We start from the raw sequence: 16688 nt of genomic DNA, 5'->3' as shown, positions 1-16688 counted from the left end.
CACACTCTCCTCACCTCTTGAGTTCAGCTCTTTTGTCCATGTTTGAACCAAGGCTGTAATGAGGTCAGGAGCTGAGTGGCCCTGGCGGAACCCAAACTGAGCGTCACTGAGCAGGTTATTGCTAAGCAAGTACCACTTGATGGCACGGTTAATGACACCTTCCATCACTTTACTGATGATTGACAGTAGGCTGATGGGGCGGTAATTGGCCGGGTTGGACTTGTCCTTCTTTTTGTGTACAGGACATACCTGGGCAATTTTCCACATTGCCGGGTAGATGCCAGTGTTGTAGCTGTTTTGGAACAGCTTGGCTAGGGGCGCGGCAAGTTCGAGAGCACAGGTCTTCAGTACTATTGCCGGAATATTGTCAGGGCCCATAGCTTTTGCAGTATCCAGTCCTTCAGTCGTTTCTTGATATCACTCGGAGTGAATTGAATTGGCTGAAGTCTGGCATCTGTGATGCTGGGGACTTCAGGAGGAGGCCGAGCTGGATCATCAACTTGGCACTTCTGCCTGAAGATTGTTGCAAATGCTTCAGCCTTATCTTTCGCACTGATTTGCTGGGCTCCCCCATCATTGAGGATGGGGATATTTGTGGAGCCACCTCCTCCAGTTAGTTGTTTAATTGTCCACCACCATTCACGGCTGGATGTGGCAGGACTGCAGAGCTTAGATCTGATCCGTTGGTTATGGGATCACTATGCTCTGTCTATCACATGCTGCTTACGCGGTTTGGCATGCAAGTAGTCCTGTGTTGTAGCTTCACCAGGTTGACACCTCATTTTGAGGTATGCCTGGTGCTGCTCCTGGCATGCCCTCCTGCACTCTTCATTGAACCAGGGTTGGTCTCCTGGCTTGATGGTAATGGTAGAGTGGGGGATATGCCGGGCTATGAGGTTACAGTTTGTGGTTGAGTACAATTCTGCTGCTGCTGATGGCCCACAGCGCCTCATGGATGCCCAGTTTTGCATTGCTAGATTTGTTCGAAAACTATCCCATTTAGCACGGTGATAGTGCCACACAATACAATGGACAGTATCCTCAATGTGAAGGCGGGACATCGTCTCCACAAGGACTGTGCGGTGGTCACTCCGACCAATACTGTCATGGACAGAAGCATCTGCGCAGGCAGATTGGTGAGGACGAGGTCAAGTATGTTTTCCCCTCGTGTTGGTTCCCCCACCACCTGCCGCAGACCCAGTCTGGCAGCTATGTCCTTTAGGACTCGGCCAGCTCGGTCAGTCGTGGTGCTGCCGAGCCACTTTTGGTGATGGACATTGAAGTCCCCCACCCAGAGTACATTTTGTGTCCTTGCCACCCTCAATGCTTCCTCCAAGTGGTGTTCAACATGGAGGAGTACTGAGTCATCAGCTGAGGGAGGGCGGTAGGTGGTAATCAATAGGAGGTTACCTTGCCCATGTTTGACCTGATGCCATGAGACTTCATGGGGTCCGGAGTCGATGTTGAGGACTCCCAGGGCAACTCCCTCGCTATTGTATACCACTGTGCCGCCACCTCTGATGGATCTGTCCTGCCGGTGGGACAGGACATACCCGGGAATGGTGATGGCAGTTTCTGGGACATTGTCTGTAAGATATGATTCCGTGAGTATGACTATGTCAGGCTGTTGCTTGACTAGTTCGTGGGACAGCTCTCCCAACTTTGGCACAAGCCCCCAGATGTTCGTAAGGAGTTTATACCCCCTTCTAATGTGGGAACAGACTTGGCAGCACAAAGCTAGTTGTGAATCAACTTTATTGAGATAAAGGTAAAGACAAGTTTATGTTTTCAGATAAACCACAGTCACAAACTCGGGCAGTGATTAACACAGATATTACCCGTATTAGAGACTGGATGACAGAACGCATGACTTTTTTCTTGCAGCTTTTGGCCTTCAAGTTTTTTGGTCTGTCTGTCTCTCTTGTCTCTTACTGCTGTTCGAAAATTCTCTGTCGTACCGGGACACAGTCAAGGCTTCTTTTATCCTGGCAGCTTTCCAGTTAACCCTCCCTTCTCCCAATCAGTCCTTTTGGGCCTCCTTATCTCGAGAGACAATGGATACGTGCCTGGAGGTGGTCAGTGGTTTGTGAAGCAGCGCCTGGAGTGGCTATAAAGGCCAATTCTGGAGTGACAGGCTCTTCCACAGGTGCTGCAGAGAAATTTGTTTGTTGGGGCTGTTGCACAGTTGGCTCTCCCCTTGCGCCTCTGTCTTTTTTCCTGCCAACTACTAAGTCTCTTCGACTCGCCACAATTTAGCCCTGTCTTTATGGCTGCCCGCCAGCTCTGGCGAATGCTGGCAACTGACTCCCACGACTTGTGATCAATGTCACACGATTTCATGTCGCGTTTGCAGACGTCTTTATAACGGAGACATGGACGGCCGGTGGGTCTGATACCAGTGGCGAGCTCGCTGTACAATGTGTCTTTGGGGATCCTGCCATCTTCCATGCGGCTCACATGGCCAAGCCATCTCAAGCGCCGCTGACTCAGTAGTGTGTATAAGCTGGGGATGTTGGCCGCTTCAAGGACTTCTGTGTTGGAGATATAGTCCTGCCACCTGATGCCAAGTATTCTCCGAAGGCAGCGAAGATGGAATGAATTGAGACGTCGCTCTTGGCTGGCATACGTTGTCCAGGCCTCGCTGCCGTAGAGCAAGGTACTGAGGACACAGGCCTGATACACTCGGACTTTTGTGTTCCGTGTCAGTGCGCCATTTTCCCACACTCTCTTGGCCAGTCTGGACATAGCAGTGGAAGCCTTACCCATGCGCTTGTTGATTTCTGCATCTAGAGACAGGTTACTGGTGATAGTTGAGCCTAGGTAGGTGAACTCTTGAACCACTTCCAGAGCGTGGTCGCCAATATTGATGGATGGAGCATTTCTGACATCCTGCCCCATGATGTTCGTTTTCTTGAGGCTGATGGTTAGGCCAAATTCATTGCAGGCAGACGCAAACCTGTCGATGAGACTCTGCAGGCATTCTTCAGTGTGAGATGTTAAAGCAGCATCGTCAGCAAAGAGGAGTTCTCTGATGAGGACTTTCCGTACTTTGGACTTCGCTCTTAGACGGGCAAGGTTGAACAACCTGCCCCCTGATCTTGTGTGGAGGAAAATTCCTTCTTCAGAGGATTTGAACGCATGTGAAAGCAGCAGGGAGAAGAAAATCCCAAAAAGTGTGGGTGCGAGAACACAGCCCTGTTTCACACCACTCAGGATAGGAAAGGGCTCTGATGAGGAGCCACCATGTTGAATTGTGCCTTTCATATTGTCATGGAATGAGGTGATGATACTTAGTAGCTTTGGTGGACATCCGATCTTTTCTAGTAGTTTGAAGAGACCACGTCTGCTGACGAGGTCAAAGGCTTTGGTGAGATCAATGAAAGCAATGTAGAGGGGCATCTGTTGTTCACGGCATTTCTCCTGTATCTAACGAAGGGAGAACAGCATGTCAATAGTCGATCTCTCTGCACGAAAGCCACACTGTGCCTCAGGGTAGACGCGCTCGGCCAGCTTCTGGAGCCTGTTCAGAGCGACTCGAGCAAAGACTTTCCCCACTATGCTGAGCAGGGAGATTCCACGGTAGTTGTTGCAGTCACCGCGGTCACCTTTGTTTTTATAGAAGGTGATGATGTTGGCATCGCGCATGTCCTGGGGTACTGCTCCCTCGTCCCAGCACAGGCATAGCAGTTCATGTAGTGCTGAGAGTATAGCAGGATTGGCACTCTTGATTATTTCAGGGGTAATGCTGTCCTTCCCAGGGGCTTTTCCGCTGGCTAGGGAATCAATGGCATCACTGAGTTCCGATTTGGTTGGCTGTATGTCCAGCTCATCCATGACTGGTAGAGGCTGGGCTGCATTGAGGGCAGTCTCAGTGACAGCATTCTCCCTGGAGTACAGTTCTAGGTAGTGCTCAACCCAGCGGTCCATCTGTTTGCGTTGGTCAGTGATTATGTCCCCCGATTTAGATTTGAGGGGGGTGATCTTCTTGATGGTTGGCCCAAGAGCTCTCTTCATGCCATCATACATTCCTCTGATGTTTCCGGTGTCTGAGGCCAGCTGAATATGACTGCATAGGTGTTGCCAGTAGTCGTTTGCGCAACGCCTAGCTGTTCTTTGTGCAGTACTTCTGGCTGCTTTAAGTGCTGCGGATGTTAAATCGCTGGGGGCTTTCTTGTAGTTCAAAAGTGCAATGCGCTTAGCGGCTATGACAGGTTCCAGCTCTTCATTATGAGATTGAAACCAGTCTGCATTTCTCTTCGCACTTTTGCCGTAGGTGGTCAAAGCTGACTCATAGATGGTGTCTCTGATGTGGGCCCACTTGGTCTCAGCATCCCCTGTGGGAGTGTTTTGAAGGGCTGTTACAAGTGAATTTAGAAATTTTTGTAACAGCTGTGGGTGAGAAATTCTGCTCGTGTTGATGCGCGGGTGGCCCTTCTGCTTGGAATGATGCAACTTCTTTGGTCTGAGTCTAACCTTGCTGCACACCAGGGAGTGGTCGGTGTCGCAGTCCGCACTGTGGAAGCTGCGTGTGATTTGAACACTGTTTAAGGCGGCTCGCCTTGTGACAATGAGGTCTAGCTGGTGCCAACGACGTGATCTTGGGTGCCTCCATGAAACCTGGTGACAGGGTTTAGTGTGAAAGAACGAGTTGGTGATGCAGAGGTTATGATAGGTACACAACTCAAGCATTAATCTTGTATTAAAGGATGCCTTTCTTAACCAACCAAGGATCATTTTGTCATGGTTGCTAACCTTTCGGATTTGCGCATGTAATACCCCTTTGTGTTGACTACATTATCTCAATCTTTTATATTCCGAGGTTCCTTATCTCATTACAAGGCAAATCTACACAGGAGCTGTTTTTACTGTCTGCTCTCAAGGTCTTACCCTTTTACTGCAAGTAAACATTTTAAAACTTGACAATCTCCCAGAATCCCTCTCCCTTGACTTCTTGTCTATACTGTGGTCTATTTCCTAAGTTTTCCACTTTGACCATATGACAAAGAAGGGTTCTAAGAAAGCTAAATGTTAGTTTATGATAAGTTTGTTAGTTTATAATAGCTGGATTTTACTATTAGTACTCTGGTTAGTAACTTTTAGTAACCTAATAATCTTACTGGCAGTAGACTCTGTTTGAAGCACTCCTCACAGAGCATATCATCCTAAATTTGGCTCAGCCCCAACATTTCAAAATCACTGCCCGATCTCTGACTTTGTAAAGAAGTTTTCATAGCATGATAGAAATTAAAGCACAGGACATTCGGCCCCTGATGCCTGTGCTCTCTCTTGTAACTCCATTTCCCAGATCCTTTTATATTTTCCCTTTTGAAATATTTATCCCATTCCCTTTTAAATTATGTCCTAGTCTCAACATTAATAGTCAGTTATGATGGAACATCCAATGGTCTAATGGCCCTCAGTTGAAGAATCTTCCTTCTCCCTTCCTCCTTGGTTCTTCCAGTGAAAATCCTCCGTGTCCATCTCCTTGCTGCCCACTTGTACATCAGTGAAAACAATATTTCACTATTTACCCACAGTAGAATGATTAAGGGAGGAACTATGGCCTGACCATTGGGAGAATGTGAGTGCAATGGGATCCTTTTTATATCTCAACCTAACAATGCAAATACTAACTCAATTTCATGTCTCATTCAAATATAGTGCTCCCTCAGTTCACACTGAAGTGTCAACTGAGATTATGTGCTCAATCCCTATTGGAACTTGAACACTCAGAACTTATACCTATAACATGCCTGAAAAAGGAATTAACTAAAATTGAGAACACAATTACAAGGTCAACTAAGGTAGAACTAAATTTCTATAGAAGGTTTACACAATCTTAGTTGCAAATCTGGACATATTGTATGGTTGCAAAGAAATTTGTTCAGCTGTTGAATGAGATGAGACAAGTAGTAAACACTGTATATTTACTGTTTCATTATATTTTTGATTCTAAACTGAATAGCAGTGAAGTAGCATTTTGCAGCTGAACATATTTCTTTGCAACCATACTTTATGTCCAGAGTTACAACTAGGACTATGTAAATCTTTTATAGAAACTTCGTACTATCTTACTAGACCTTGTAATTGTGCTCTCTATTGCAATTAATTCCTTTTTCAGGCATGTTGTAGGTATAAGTTCTGATTCAGGATTTGTTTGTTTTCAATACATGCTGAGCACATATGTTTGCCTTGGGTTTCTCAAAATTACATGTTGGTTAAATATTTTCAGTTCTGAAAACATATTTTGATTTACTTCATAACTTCTAATTAATAAAGAAGCTTCTTATTTATATCCATAATGTTAATTGTAATCATTTCCACAGATTAAGTGAGGCAGTAGGGCCAACAGAGACATCAATAGCACCAAGGAGAAGACCAAAAGCCAACACTAGTGCTGTAAACACAAGTGTTTTACCAATTCAGAACACAGTAACTCCAGTGAAAAGGGTAATCTCAAGTGGTTGTGGAAATCCTGGACAAACGGGTAATTATTCATATTTTAAAAACTAGATGTCTAATGTTATGCTAATTTGTGAATGTCATATTTGGAAGTAATATGAATTTTCTATTCTTGAATATTTATCATATACTAGTACATACATACTTTTTGTTATTTTGGCACTCTGGTGAGGATGTATGAATTACATTTTTGGAGTGAACTATCCTAGAAGAGACCTTCAAGGGAAATTTGTTGTGTAATTTAAATCCGGTGACACTTGGTCATTTCTATAATGTCTAGGAATGCAATATGGCATATTTGAAAATTAGACCATTAAATTTAAGACAGTTAGAAAAGTGAGTAGGCCATAAAGTTGGGAACTTGAAGATAACGGCTCTGAAAATCACATGGGGGCACATCCCAACATGAGTGTCTAGATGTGCCTGCTTGGACCCTCTGTTGCTGACTCTGGAGGACTTTTTGGGGGCAAGGGAGGTTCTCTCATTTGTCTTGCAATGCACTGTTAGAAGCACATCTACGATCCCTACCCACTGAAGAAGCTAGAAAGTGCAGTTGTATAAAAGAGTGCGATACATACCCCTGAAAACCCCTTTGCAAGGGGGGCATTTTATAAATATAAGATTTTGGATCTTGATCCTAGTATGTTCCCGGCCTCCGGGTGGAACCCATTTGTGTTCCAGCAGTTACGGTATGCCTGATCCCACTGAGGACTGGGAATGCAGAAAATTCTGACACGGGTAGAACCTGCCTCCTCTTACAAAAATGGACCTGTTTGGGCTGGGTGAGCTTCCACCCCAACAGACCATCATGTGGCAGATTTTCCTGCAGACTTCTGAACCCCGCCGTCATGCTTAAATGGGAGTTAGAAGCCTGCACTCTGTGGGAAGCAGTTGCTCACCTCCAGCTTGGTAGCAGGAGGATGCTATGGCAGGTAGTTAAGGGAGAGGGTACCCCAAACTAGAGGCACCCTCTCTCCAACTTTTTCAAATACAAAATAAAAAATAGTTTCAGCAGTTGGGCCACTACTGTGGTGGGGGGTTTCTCCTCCTCAGGGTAACCTGTGGATGCTGCTGAACCCAGGCAGGCAGGTGGGTGGGGCAGGGAGCTTCCAAACCTGCATGGAGCGCTGGCTACCCCCATCCCACCCCAACCTCGGTCTCCTGACACAAGGCCATCTCCAGACAGCTAAACTGTTCCCCTGCCTACTGGAAAATCCCAGTTGGCCTCCAACAATAGGCCTCAATAGGCTTTAATTAGCTTAATTGTCTACCCGCCACTTGTGAGTGGGTTGCCTTGCCCACCCCACTTGCCCCATCTTGCCTCTGGGAAAATAGCCTGGGGTGGGATGCAGCCGGTGAACTGGTGGTGCTACTTTTAGCGCCGGTCCGCCTCAATTCCTGGCCCCAGCAAGGCCTAAAAATCCTCCCCATGGAATCCCTGACTTAAGGCCAGAAGTTAGCTTATCCAGTTCCTGGCCTAATTTCTGACCCTCCCAGTAGACTCCTGCTGAAATTACGGGGGGAATATACTGGAATGGTTGTGAATTTTGCGGGCAAAGTACTTCAGGATACTTCAATCCTTTCATTTGAAAATAAGCTTAATTCCATAAAGAGGGAGGAGCAAAAAGGCAGTGTTTTCATAGCTACAAATTAATCTGATGCCAAGAGTACAGTAAACTGTTTTGCTTTTCCTCGACCTTGAGTTTACAAAAATTATTCAATTGGGATTCACACCCCCATGGTCAGAAAATCTTTTAGCCAGAGCACTGTTTTTCTTCACTTGTCTCTTCTTCCTTGCTAGGAATCTCACATCCCGGGGATATCAACTTTTTAACCGACACTGTCCACTTCCTCCAGTCTTTTCAAACTTCTGTGCCCTTCCTTCTACTACATGCATAGTCTTGGCCATTGATAATTGATACAGAACAAATATTTCCTATTGGCAATAGTTGGTTAGAGTACTGAATTTTGCTAATGACTCTTAAAATGTGCTGGTATTTTTGTGGCCATGCTATTTTTCCCCACATTATTTCTCTCTTCAGACCCCTATATCATTCTCTGAACGCCCGCAACCAAGGCTGCTTAGTAACAAGACACTAAAACACACTTGAGAGTAGTTTGTCTTGGGATTGCTTGTTTTGTGTTTTTATTATGATGCTAGCATCCCTTAGTGTGGAGAACAACACTGCCTCATTTTGCAATCTGTACTGGATGGCTTGGTAGATTTCAGAAGAGTCACAAGAATCTATGATACAAACTCGTGTCTGAGCCATTAGTCACCTTATGTATAGTTTTACAGACTCTGTAAATGTTAACTATTATGGTGAAGTAGAATTGAATAGATGTATAAAATAGGGTGTTCTGTTTTAACATTAATTTCTGAATAGCTGATTCTACTATAGTAATGAAAGGACTAATTGAAAATAATTTTCTCTTCAATGATAAACCCATTGTTTTGTTGGTTAGTAAAATCTTCCTTATCATGTTAGGAATGTGCAAGTCATAGCAAATATCCTGAAAATCAGTGAGTACATTGGGCTATTTTACAATAAATAGTTAGTGAAGAATCAGCTGTTATGTTGCCGATCTATGATTTGTATTTTCTATGGGAGCAATTTGAAATGTGCTTTATATGATCTATCAATTTTGGATTCTTGACACAGCTAAAATCTATCAGTTTGTTTTTGTTAGCTTACTATTCATTTACATAAATGTCTTCACAGCTGTTGCACTAGCTGAAAATGGACATTTAATTCATATGGCTCAGGGGACCAATCAACAGCAGCATAGAGTCCTGCAGCAAATACAACAGGGAGACTTGAAGCATCATCAACTTCAACAGTTGCAACAGCAACAGATACTTAATAGTCAGGCCCAAAAGGTAGTAGTCATCAAGGATTTAAATGTATCATTTCCTAAATGATGAGCTTAATTAATCATTTGCTAATCGCATTCACAGAGCAATGATTTCTAGGCTGTAGTATGTTAAAAGTACAAATATGTGTCACTGCAGAACAGTGGAACACAGGTTCAGCAAATGATCTAATTCACGTTATCTTGAAAGTAACAATAGATGCTGAGAGGATTAAAGTTCTATATGCTGTGTACAAAATTTTCTTGTTAACCAGCTACATTTTTTTGGATGGTTTATTCATTCTCCCTTCAAGGTTTTCTTTCTTACGAGTGAACACTTGGCATCCAGGAACACAGGAAAGATGTCTTATTCCCAAACTATGGAAGAAAGAAACTGAATTTATGGACCATTGTCCTCTAGTGTCACATATTTATTTTCTTAACATGCTGTGCTGCAGCTTGTTATTATTTCTGTGAATCTGCAGTAATTACTGTTTAGAAGTGTTGTACTACATCAGCAACAATTTTGCTAACTTATGTAAAACTTTCAGGGGTGTTTTTTTTTAAAGTTTAGCTTCAGAGAAATCTGATGATGGGAGAGGCATTATCACTCACTCAATCCAAGTCAAATTTTGAAAACTATATTTTTCAAAGTTTCCAAGCATGAGTGGTTGGATATTGCCATCAGGATATAATGATCATGTGACTCCATCACTGCTGATGGAAAACATCTCCCTTGTACATTGTATTTTTAAATTTTGCTTCAGCTGAGGACATTGGCATTCAAGTAATATTGGGTATGGTCATAAATGGGGGTTTGCTTTTATTTTCTGATGAGTATGACTATTTTTTGTGCCTTACTTCAAGGCATGATTTGTAAAATTTACTTAAGCTCTGGACACACTATTGTATTTATGGTTTTAGTAAAAAGCAGTGATGGTGACTCTTATGGCTTTATATATGTTATTTTCATATCTTTGATAGTATCCGCAGGCTTTGCCGCCATTGACACATCAGCAATTACAACAGCAACAGTTAATACAACCAATGTACTATCAGCAGCAACAGTTGCCTCAGTACTCTGCTGTGGTAAGAGACCATTAGTTTTCTTTGAGGGTGGTGGGGAGGAGAGGGGGGCAAATACTAATCCACCTGGATTAGTTAACTTACCCTGAGTAACTGATGCATAGCAATAATATGTAGATGAAAGGGTAGCAGAGCATGGTTTAGTAATGTTGTCGGAACCCTTGTGCCTGTATCATTAGAATCATTGAAATGAAAGCACAAAAGGAGTTAGCTGTTCAAGGTTGTAAGATAATTATCAACGAGGAAAGCCATTTGGCCCATTTTATTTCATCCTTTCAGACAAATGCTGAAGTTCCTGCATTGCAGCATCCAGTTGTTAAATTATTCCAGTGCTCTGTCTCCACTACTGTATCTGGAAATCCATTCCATATACTGATCACTCTAGTTTTCTGATATCTATCCTAAACTTAGCTTTTATTAGTTTTATTGTGAACCCTTGTCCTATTGCAGTCTAATTTGGTAATATTCCAGATTTATGTTTTCCACTTCCTTATTCTTCCACTATTCCAAATGCCTTTATAAGTTCACCCCTCAGACACTCAAATCTCTCCTGGCTTTACTCAAAACTCAGACATTTGATCCTGGGATTAGCCTCATGGCTGTTTTCTGCACTCAAGTGCTTGAATTTTTCTCTCGTATTTTGGTGATCAGAACTGGACATAGTATTTCATAGTGGTCTGACCAGAACACTACAAAATTTGATTACCCCCTCCTCTGAATTATGGTCTATTGTTTTGGTTTTATAATTCAACATTCTGTTGGCTTTAATACAAAAGCAAAATACGGTGGATTTTGAAAATCTGAAAAAACAGAAAATGCTGGAAATACTCAGAGAAGCAGCATCTACATTTCAGGAATGAAAGGTCATTAACCTGAAATGTTAACTCTGTTTCTCTGTCCACAAATGTTGTATTACCAGCATTTTCTGTTACGCTGTTGGCTTTGTTGGTTGCTGCTCTACGTTGATTGGAAACATTTGAGCATCAAGTCTTTTACAACTCATCTAGCTCTCTTTCAGCTTCATCCTTAGCTATTTCAATGTAGATCTTTACACTTGTCTGCATTAAATTTCATCTGCCCTTATTCTACCCACTTAAGTATCAGAGCAGGAGTAGGCCATCTGGCCACTCGAGCCTGCTTCGCATTCAACCAGATCATGGCTGATCTACCTCAATGCCGTTTTCCCGCACTATCCCCATATCCCTTGATATCTTGAATATCTAGAAATCTGTCGATCTCTGTCTTGCACATACTCAATGACTGAGCCTCCATAGGCCTCTAGGGTAGAGAATTCCTAAGATTCCTCTAAGTGAAGAAATTCCTCCTCATCTCAGTCCTAAATGGCCTACCTCTTATTCTGAGACTGTGTCCTTTGGTTCCAGACCCCCAGCCAGGGAAAACATCCTTCCGGCATCAAACCTCTTTTTCAACTTATCCTGTGTAATTTCTGATCTGCCTCCTCTGATTCTACTGCCAAACCTAGTTTTGGTATCATCTGCAAAATTGACCGATGTGTTCTTTCCCATATCATTTTATATTTTTATTTTTCAAATATTTATCCAATTCCATTTTTAAAATATAGTTTAGCAGTCAGTGGTGAAGCAACAGCACTCACTGCTTACATTTTAAGAAAGCTGCCCACAAAGATCTAGTGATCTATAATGCAGACTTCCTCTTTCGTGACGTAAATTTGAATCTGACACCAAGCCAAGCGGATCTCCAGGCGTCAAACAATGCTGATGTCATCAAGTAGGTTAAGCAGCCAATCCCATTGAAGTATTCCCAGAGACTGCAAAGCAGGAAGTTTCTCTCCTATCTCCCCTCCTGCCCTCTCTTGTCCATGAGACCCGCCTCCTGTTCCCTCGATTCTATTCCCACTAAAGTGATCACCCATCTTCCCCTCCTGGTCCCCATGTTACCTGATATTATAAACAGTTCTCTCTTCAGGTGTTGTCCCTCTCTCCTTTTAAATCTGCGGTCATCATCCATCTCCTCAAAAAAACTACCCTTGACCCCACTTCTTCTTTGGCCTCCTTGTCTTGAGAGACAATGGATAAGTGCCTGGAGGTGGTCAGTGGTTTGTGAAGCAGCGCCTGGAGTGGCTATAAAGGCCAATTCTGGAGTGACAGACTCTTCCACAGGTGCTGCAGATAAAATTGATTGTCTGGGTTGTTACACAGTTGGTTCTTTCCTTGCGCTTCTGTCTTTTTTTCTGCCAACAGCTAAGTCTCTTCAACTCGCCATTCTTTAGCCCTGCCTTTATGGCTGTCCGCCAGCAAGGTACTGAGGACACAGGCTTGATACGCTTAGACTTATGTGTTCCGTGTCAGTGTGCCATTTTCCCACACTCTTGGCCAGTCTGAACATAGCAGCGGACGCCTTTCCCATGCGCTTGTTGATTTTTGCATCGAGAGACAGGTTACTGGTGATAGTTGAGCCTAGGTAGGTGAACTCTTGAACCACTTCCAGAGCGTGGTCGCCAATATTGATGGATGGAGCATTTCTGACGTCCTGTCCCATGATCGTTTTCCTGAGGCTGATGGTTAGGCCAAATTCGTTGCAGGCAGTCACAATCCTGTCGATGAGTCTCTGCAGACACTCTTCTGTGTGGGATGTTAATGCAGCATCGTCAGCAAAGAGGAGTTCCCTGATGAGGACCTTCCGTACTTTGGTCTTCGCTTTTAGATGGGCAAGGTTGAACAACCTGCCATCTGATTTTGTGTGGAGAAAAATTCCTTCTTAAGACTTGAACACATGAGAGCAGCAGGGAGAAGAAGATCCCAAACAGTGTAGGTGCGAGAACACAGTTCTGTTTCACGCCACTCAGGATAGAAAAGGGGTCTGATGAGGCACCGCTATGCTGAATTGTACCTTTCATATTGTCATGGAATGAGGTGATGATACTTAGTAGCTTTGGCGGACATCCGATCTTTGCTAGTAGTCTGAAGAGACCACGTCTGCTGACGAGGTCAAAGACTTTGGTGAGATCTGTGAAAGCAACGTAGAGGGGCATCTGTTGTTCGCGGCATTTCTCCTGTAGCTGGCGAAGGGAGAACAGCGGAAAAGCCCCTGGGAAGGATGGCATTACCCCTGAAATAATCGAGTGCCAAGCCTGCTCTACTCTCAGCACTCCATGAACTGCTTTGCCTGTGCTAGGATGAGGGAGCAGTACCACAGGACATGCGCCATGCCAATATCATCACCCTCTGTAAGAACAAGGGTGACCGCGGTGACTGCAACAACTACTGTGGAATCTCCCTGCTCAGCATGTTGGGGAATGTCTTCGCTCGAGTTGTTTTAAATAGGCTGCAGAAGCTGGCTGAGCATGTCTACCCTGACCCCACTGCCCTCGTAAATTACTATCTGATTTGCAACCTTCCTTTCCTCACCAAAGTCCTTGAACGTGTCGTCATCTTTCCCAGAACTCCATGTTTTAATCCCTCCAATCAGGTTTCTGCCCCTGCCACAGTATCGAAACAGCTCTTTCCAAAGTCACAAATGACTGTGACAAAGGTAAACTTACCCTCCTCATCTTTCTCGACCTGTCTGCAGCCTTTGACATGGTTGACCACATCGTCCTCCTCCAACGCCTCTCCACTGTTGCCCAGCTGTGTGGGACTGCATGCACCTGGTACCATTCTTATCCAAACAACCGTAACCAGAGAATCGGTTGCAATGGCTTCTCTTCCTGCTCCCGCACTGTTACCTCTAGTGTCCCCCAAGTATTTATCCTTGGCCCCCACCTATTTCTCCTTTACATGCTGCCACTTGGCGACATCATTTGAAAGCACAGAGTTAGTTTTCACATGTATGCTGACGACACTCAGCTCTACCTCACCAACATCTCTCGTGACTCCTCCACTGTTGTTAAATTAGCAGAATGCTGAACAGACATCTGGTACTGCATGAGCAGAAATTTCCTCCAATTAAATACGGGGAAGACTGAAGCCATTGTTTTCGGTCCCTGCTCCAAAATCTTCCCTTGCTACTGACTCCATTCTTCTCCCTGGTAACAGTCTGAAATTAAACCAGTCTGTTTGCAACCTTGATGCCACATTTGACCCCAGAATGAGCTTCTGACCTCATATTCATGCCATCCCTAGAATGCCTACTTCCACCTCCATGCCATCACCTGACTTTGCCCCTGCCTCAGCTTGGAGCGGGTGTGGGGTTGGGGGGGACCTGATTGGAGTGTGCAGGATTGTAGGGGGTGGATGGGGGGGGAAACTTATTTCCCTTGGTGGAGGTGCCAATAACCAGGGGGCATAGATTTCAGGTAAGGGGCAGGAGGTTTATAGGGGATTTGAGGAAAGTTTTTTCACCCAGAGGGTGTTTGAAATCTGGAACACGCTGCCTGAGGGGGTGGTAGAGGCAGAAACCCTCAACATATAAGAAGTATTTAGGTGAGCTTTTGAAATGCCATATGGGCCAAGTGCTGGAAAATGGGATTAGAATAGATAGGTGCTTGATGGCTGGCACGACACGATGGGCTGAAGGGCCTGTTTCTGTGCTGTATAACTCTGACTCTATCTGCTGCTTGAACCCTCATTCACGCCATGGTTACCTCTAGACTTGACTATGCAATGCACTCTTGGATGGTCTTGTACATTCTACTCTCCATGAACTTGAGGTCATCCAAAGTTCTGCTGCCCATGTCTTAACTCACACCAAGTCCTGGTCCCCTATCCGCCCTGTGCTCCCTGATCTACATTGGCTCCTGATCAAGTAACATCTTAATTTTAAAATTCTCATTCTCAACTTCAAATCCCTCCATGGCCTCACCCCTCCCTATCTCTCTAAACTCCTCCAGCCCCAGAACCCTCCAAGATATCTGCGCTCCTCAAATTCTGGCCTCTTGTGCAGCAGAGAAGAGAAGCCGGGGGATATCTTTGCATTCCAAGATGATCCTAGAATACTGAGCAGTTTTAGCAGATGATAGCAGGACCTGACAATGTTTTAAGTGGTCTAGCCTGATCTGGCAGTGGATGGCTAAACCAGTTGTCTGCATATCTTTTCAAGTCTGCATCCCTTGTACATAAGGGAGTGGAGATGAGGGCTATACAGGTGGAATGACCATGGTGAGTGAGACTGATCTTTTTATTGGGGACTAGGGCATCAGAGATAGAGGTGAGGGTATGGTTGAGCAAATCAGTAGCTGCAGAAATGTTGTGAATGGAGGGCTAAAGGCTAGACGGTTGAGATTTTGAAAGTGCAATCGTAAGTTATAGGGGGTTAGTTCTTTTTTCCGGGGACAGATACAACATGAGTTAGGGTTGGGGCGTGGAAGGGGGATATGGGTGGAAAGTGATAGAAGGAGGTGATCAGAGATGGCCTTATCTGTAATTGATACGACGGAACTAGTGTTGACTGATGTTATGGTTGACAAACGTAGATAACATTGTTCGAGTTCAGAATACAGTTTAAAACTCGCCTGAGTAAAATTACTGTAGTGACGATGAGCTTGATGGATAGAGTGGCCTTTACTTAATCATTACAGAATTTTTGATGGACTAGCCCTTCGCTATCTCTGCATCCTTCTCCAGCCATTTTTTATGCTGCCTACAACCCATTTTGCTTCATCATGTGTGGCAGAGTCTCCAGCCTTCACACTCCTGAAGTATGGAATTACTTTCTTTAAAGCCTTGTTGGATGAGGTATTTCAGCAATAATAAAAGCAAAAATGCTGGAAATACTCAGCAGGTCTGGCAGCATCTGTGGAGAGAGAAGCAGAGTTAACGCTTCAGGTCGGTGATCTTTCATCAGAACTGGCAAAGGTTAGAATGTAATAGGTTTTAAGCAAATAAAGCGGGGGTGGGGCAAAAGAGAACAGAAGGGAAGGTGTTAATAGGACAGAGGGTCACAGAGAATAACTGACAAGGAGGTCATGAAGCAAAGGCAAAGGGTGTGTTAATGGTGTGGTGAAAGACAAGGCGTTAGTGCAGAGAGGGTGTTAAATGACAGTCTACTAATATTCATGATCAGCCCACCGACTCCCACGGCTACCTTGACTACACTTCCTCACACCCTGTTTCCTGTAAGGACTCCATTCCATTCTCCCAATTTCTCCATCTCTGACGCATCTGCTCTGATGATGCAACCTTCCACAACAGCACTTCTGACATGTCTTTATCCTCAACCAAGGATTCCCCCCCACTGTGGTTGACAGGGCCCTCAACCGTGTCCACCCATTTCCCGCACCTCTACGCTCACCCCTACCCCTCCCTCCCAGAACCGCGACAGGGTTCCCCTTGTCCTCACTTTCCAGCCTCCAAATCCAAAGGATCATC

General features: G+C 44.5%; 1 protein-coding gene across 6 annotated transcripts in view; it reads left to right on the top strand.

Moving 5' to 3' along the window:
* bmp2k (BMP2 inducible kinase) overlaps positions 1-16688 on the top strand; it is a 181983-nt gene that overhangs the window by 139484 nt on the left and 25811 nt on the right. For 5 of the 6 annotated variants that reach the window (XM_068038971.1, XM_068038968.1, XM_068038991.1 and 2 more), the window contains 3 exons: positions 6327-6487; positions 9186-9343; positions 10300-10404. In XM_068038971.1, the coding sequence (XP_067895072.1) occupies positions 6327-6487; positions 9186-9343; positions 10300-10404 (424 nt within the window). The remainder of the gene's footprint in view (positions 1-6326; positions 6488-9185; positions 9344-10299; positions 10405-16688) is intronic. The other variant, XM_068038981.1, reaches the window with a different exon arrangement.

This window comes from Heterodontus francisci, chromosome 1 (genome assembly GCF_036365525.1).
Source record: "Heterodontus francisci isolate sHetFra1 chromosome 1, sHetFra1.hap1, whole genome shotgun sequence".
Taxonomy (NCBI): Eukaryota; Metazoa; Chordata; class Chondrichthyes; order Heterodontiformes; family Heterodontidae; genus Heterodontus; species Heterodontus francisci.
This window is presented reverse-complemented; position numbering and strand designations above follow the sequence as displayed.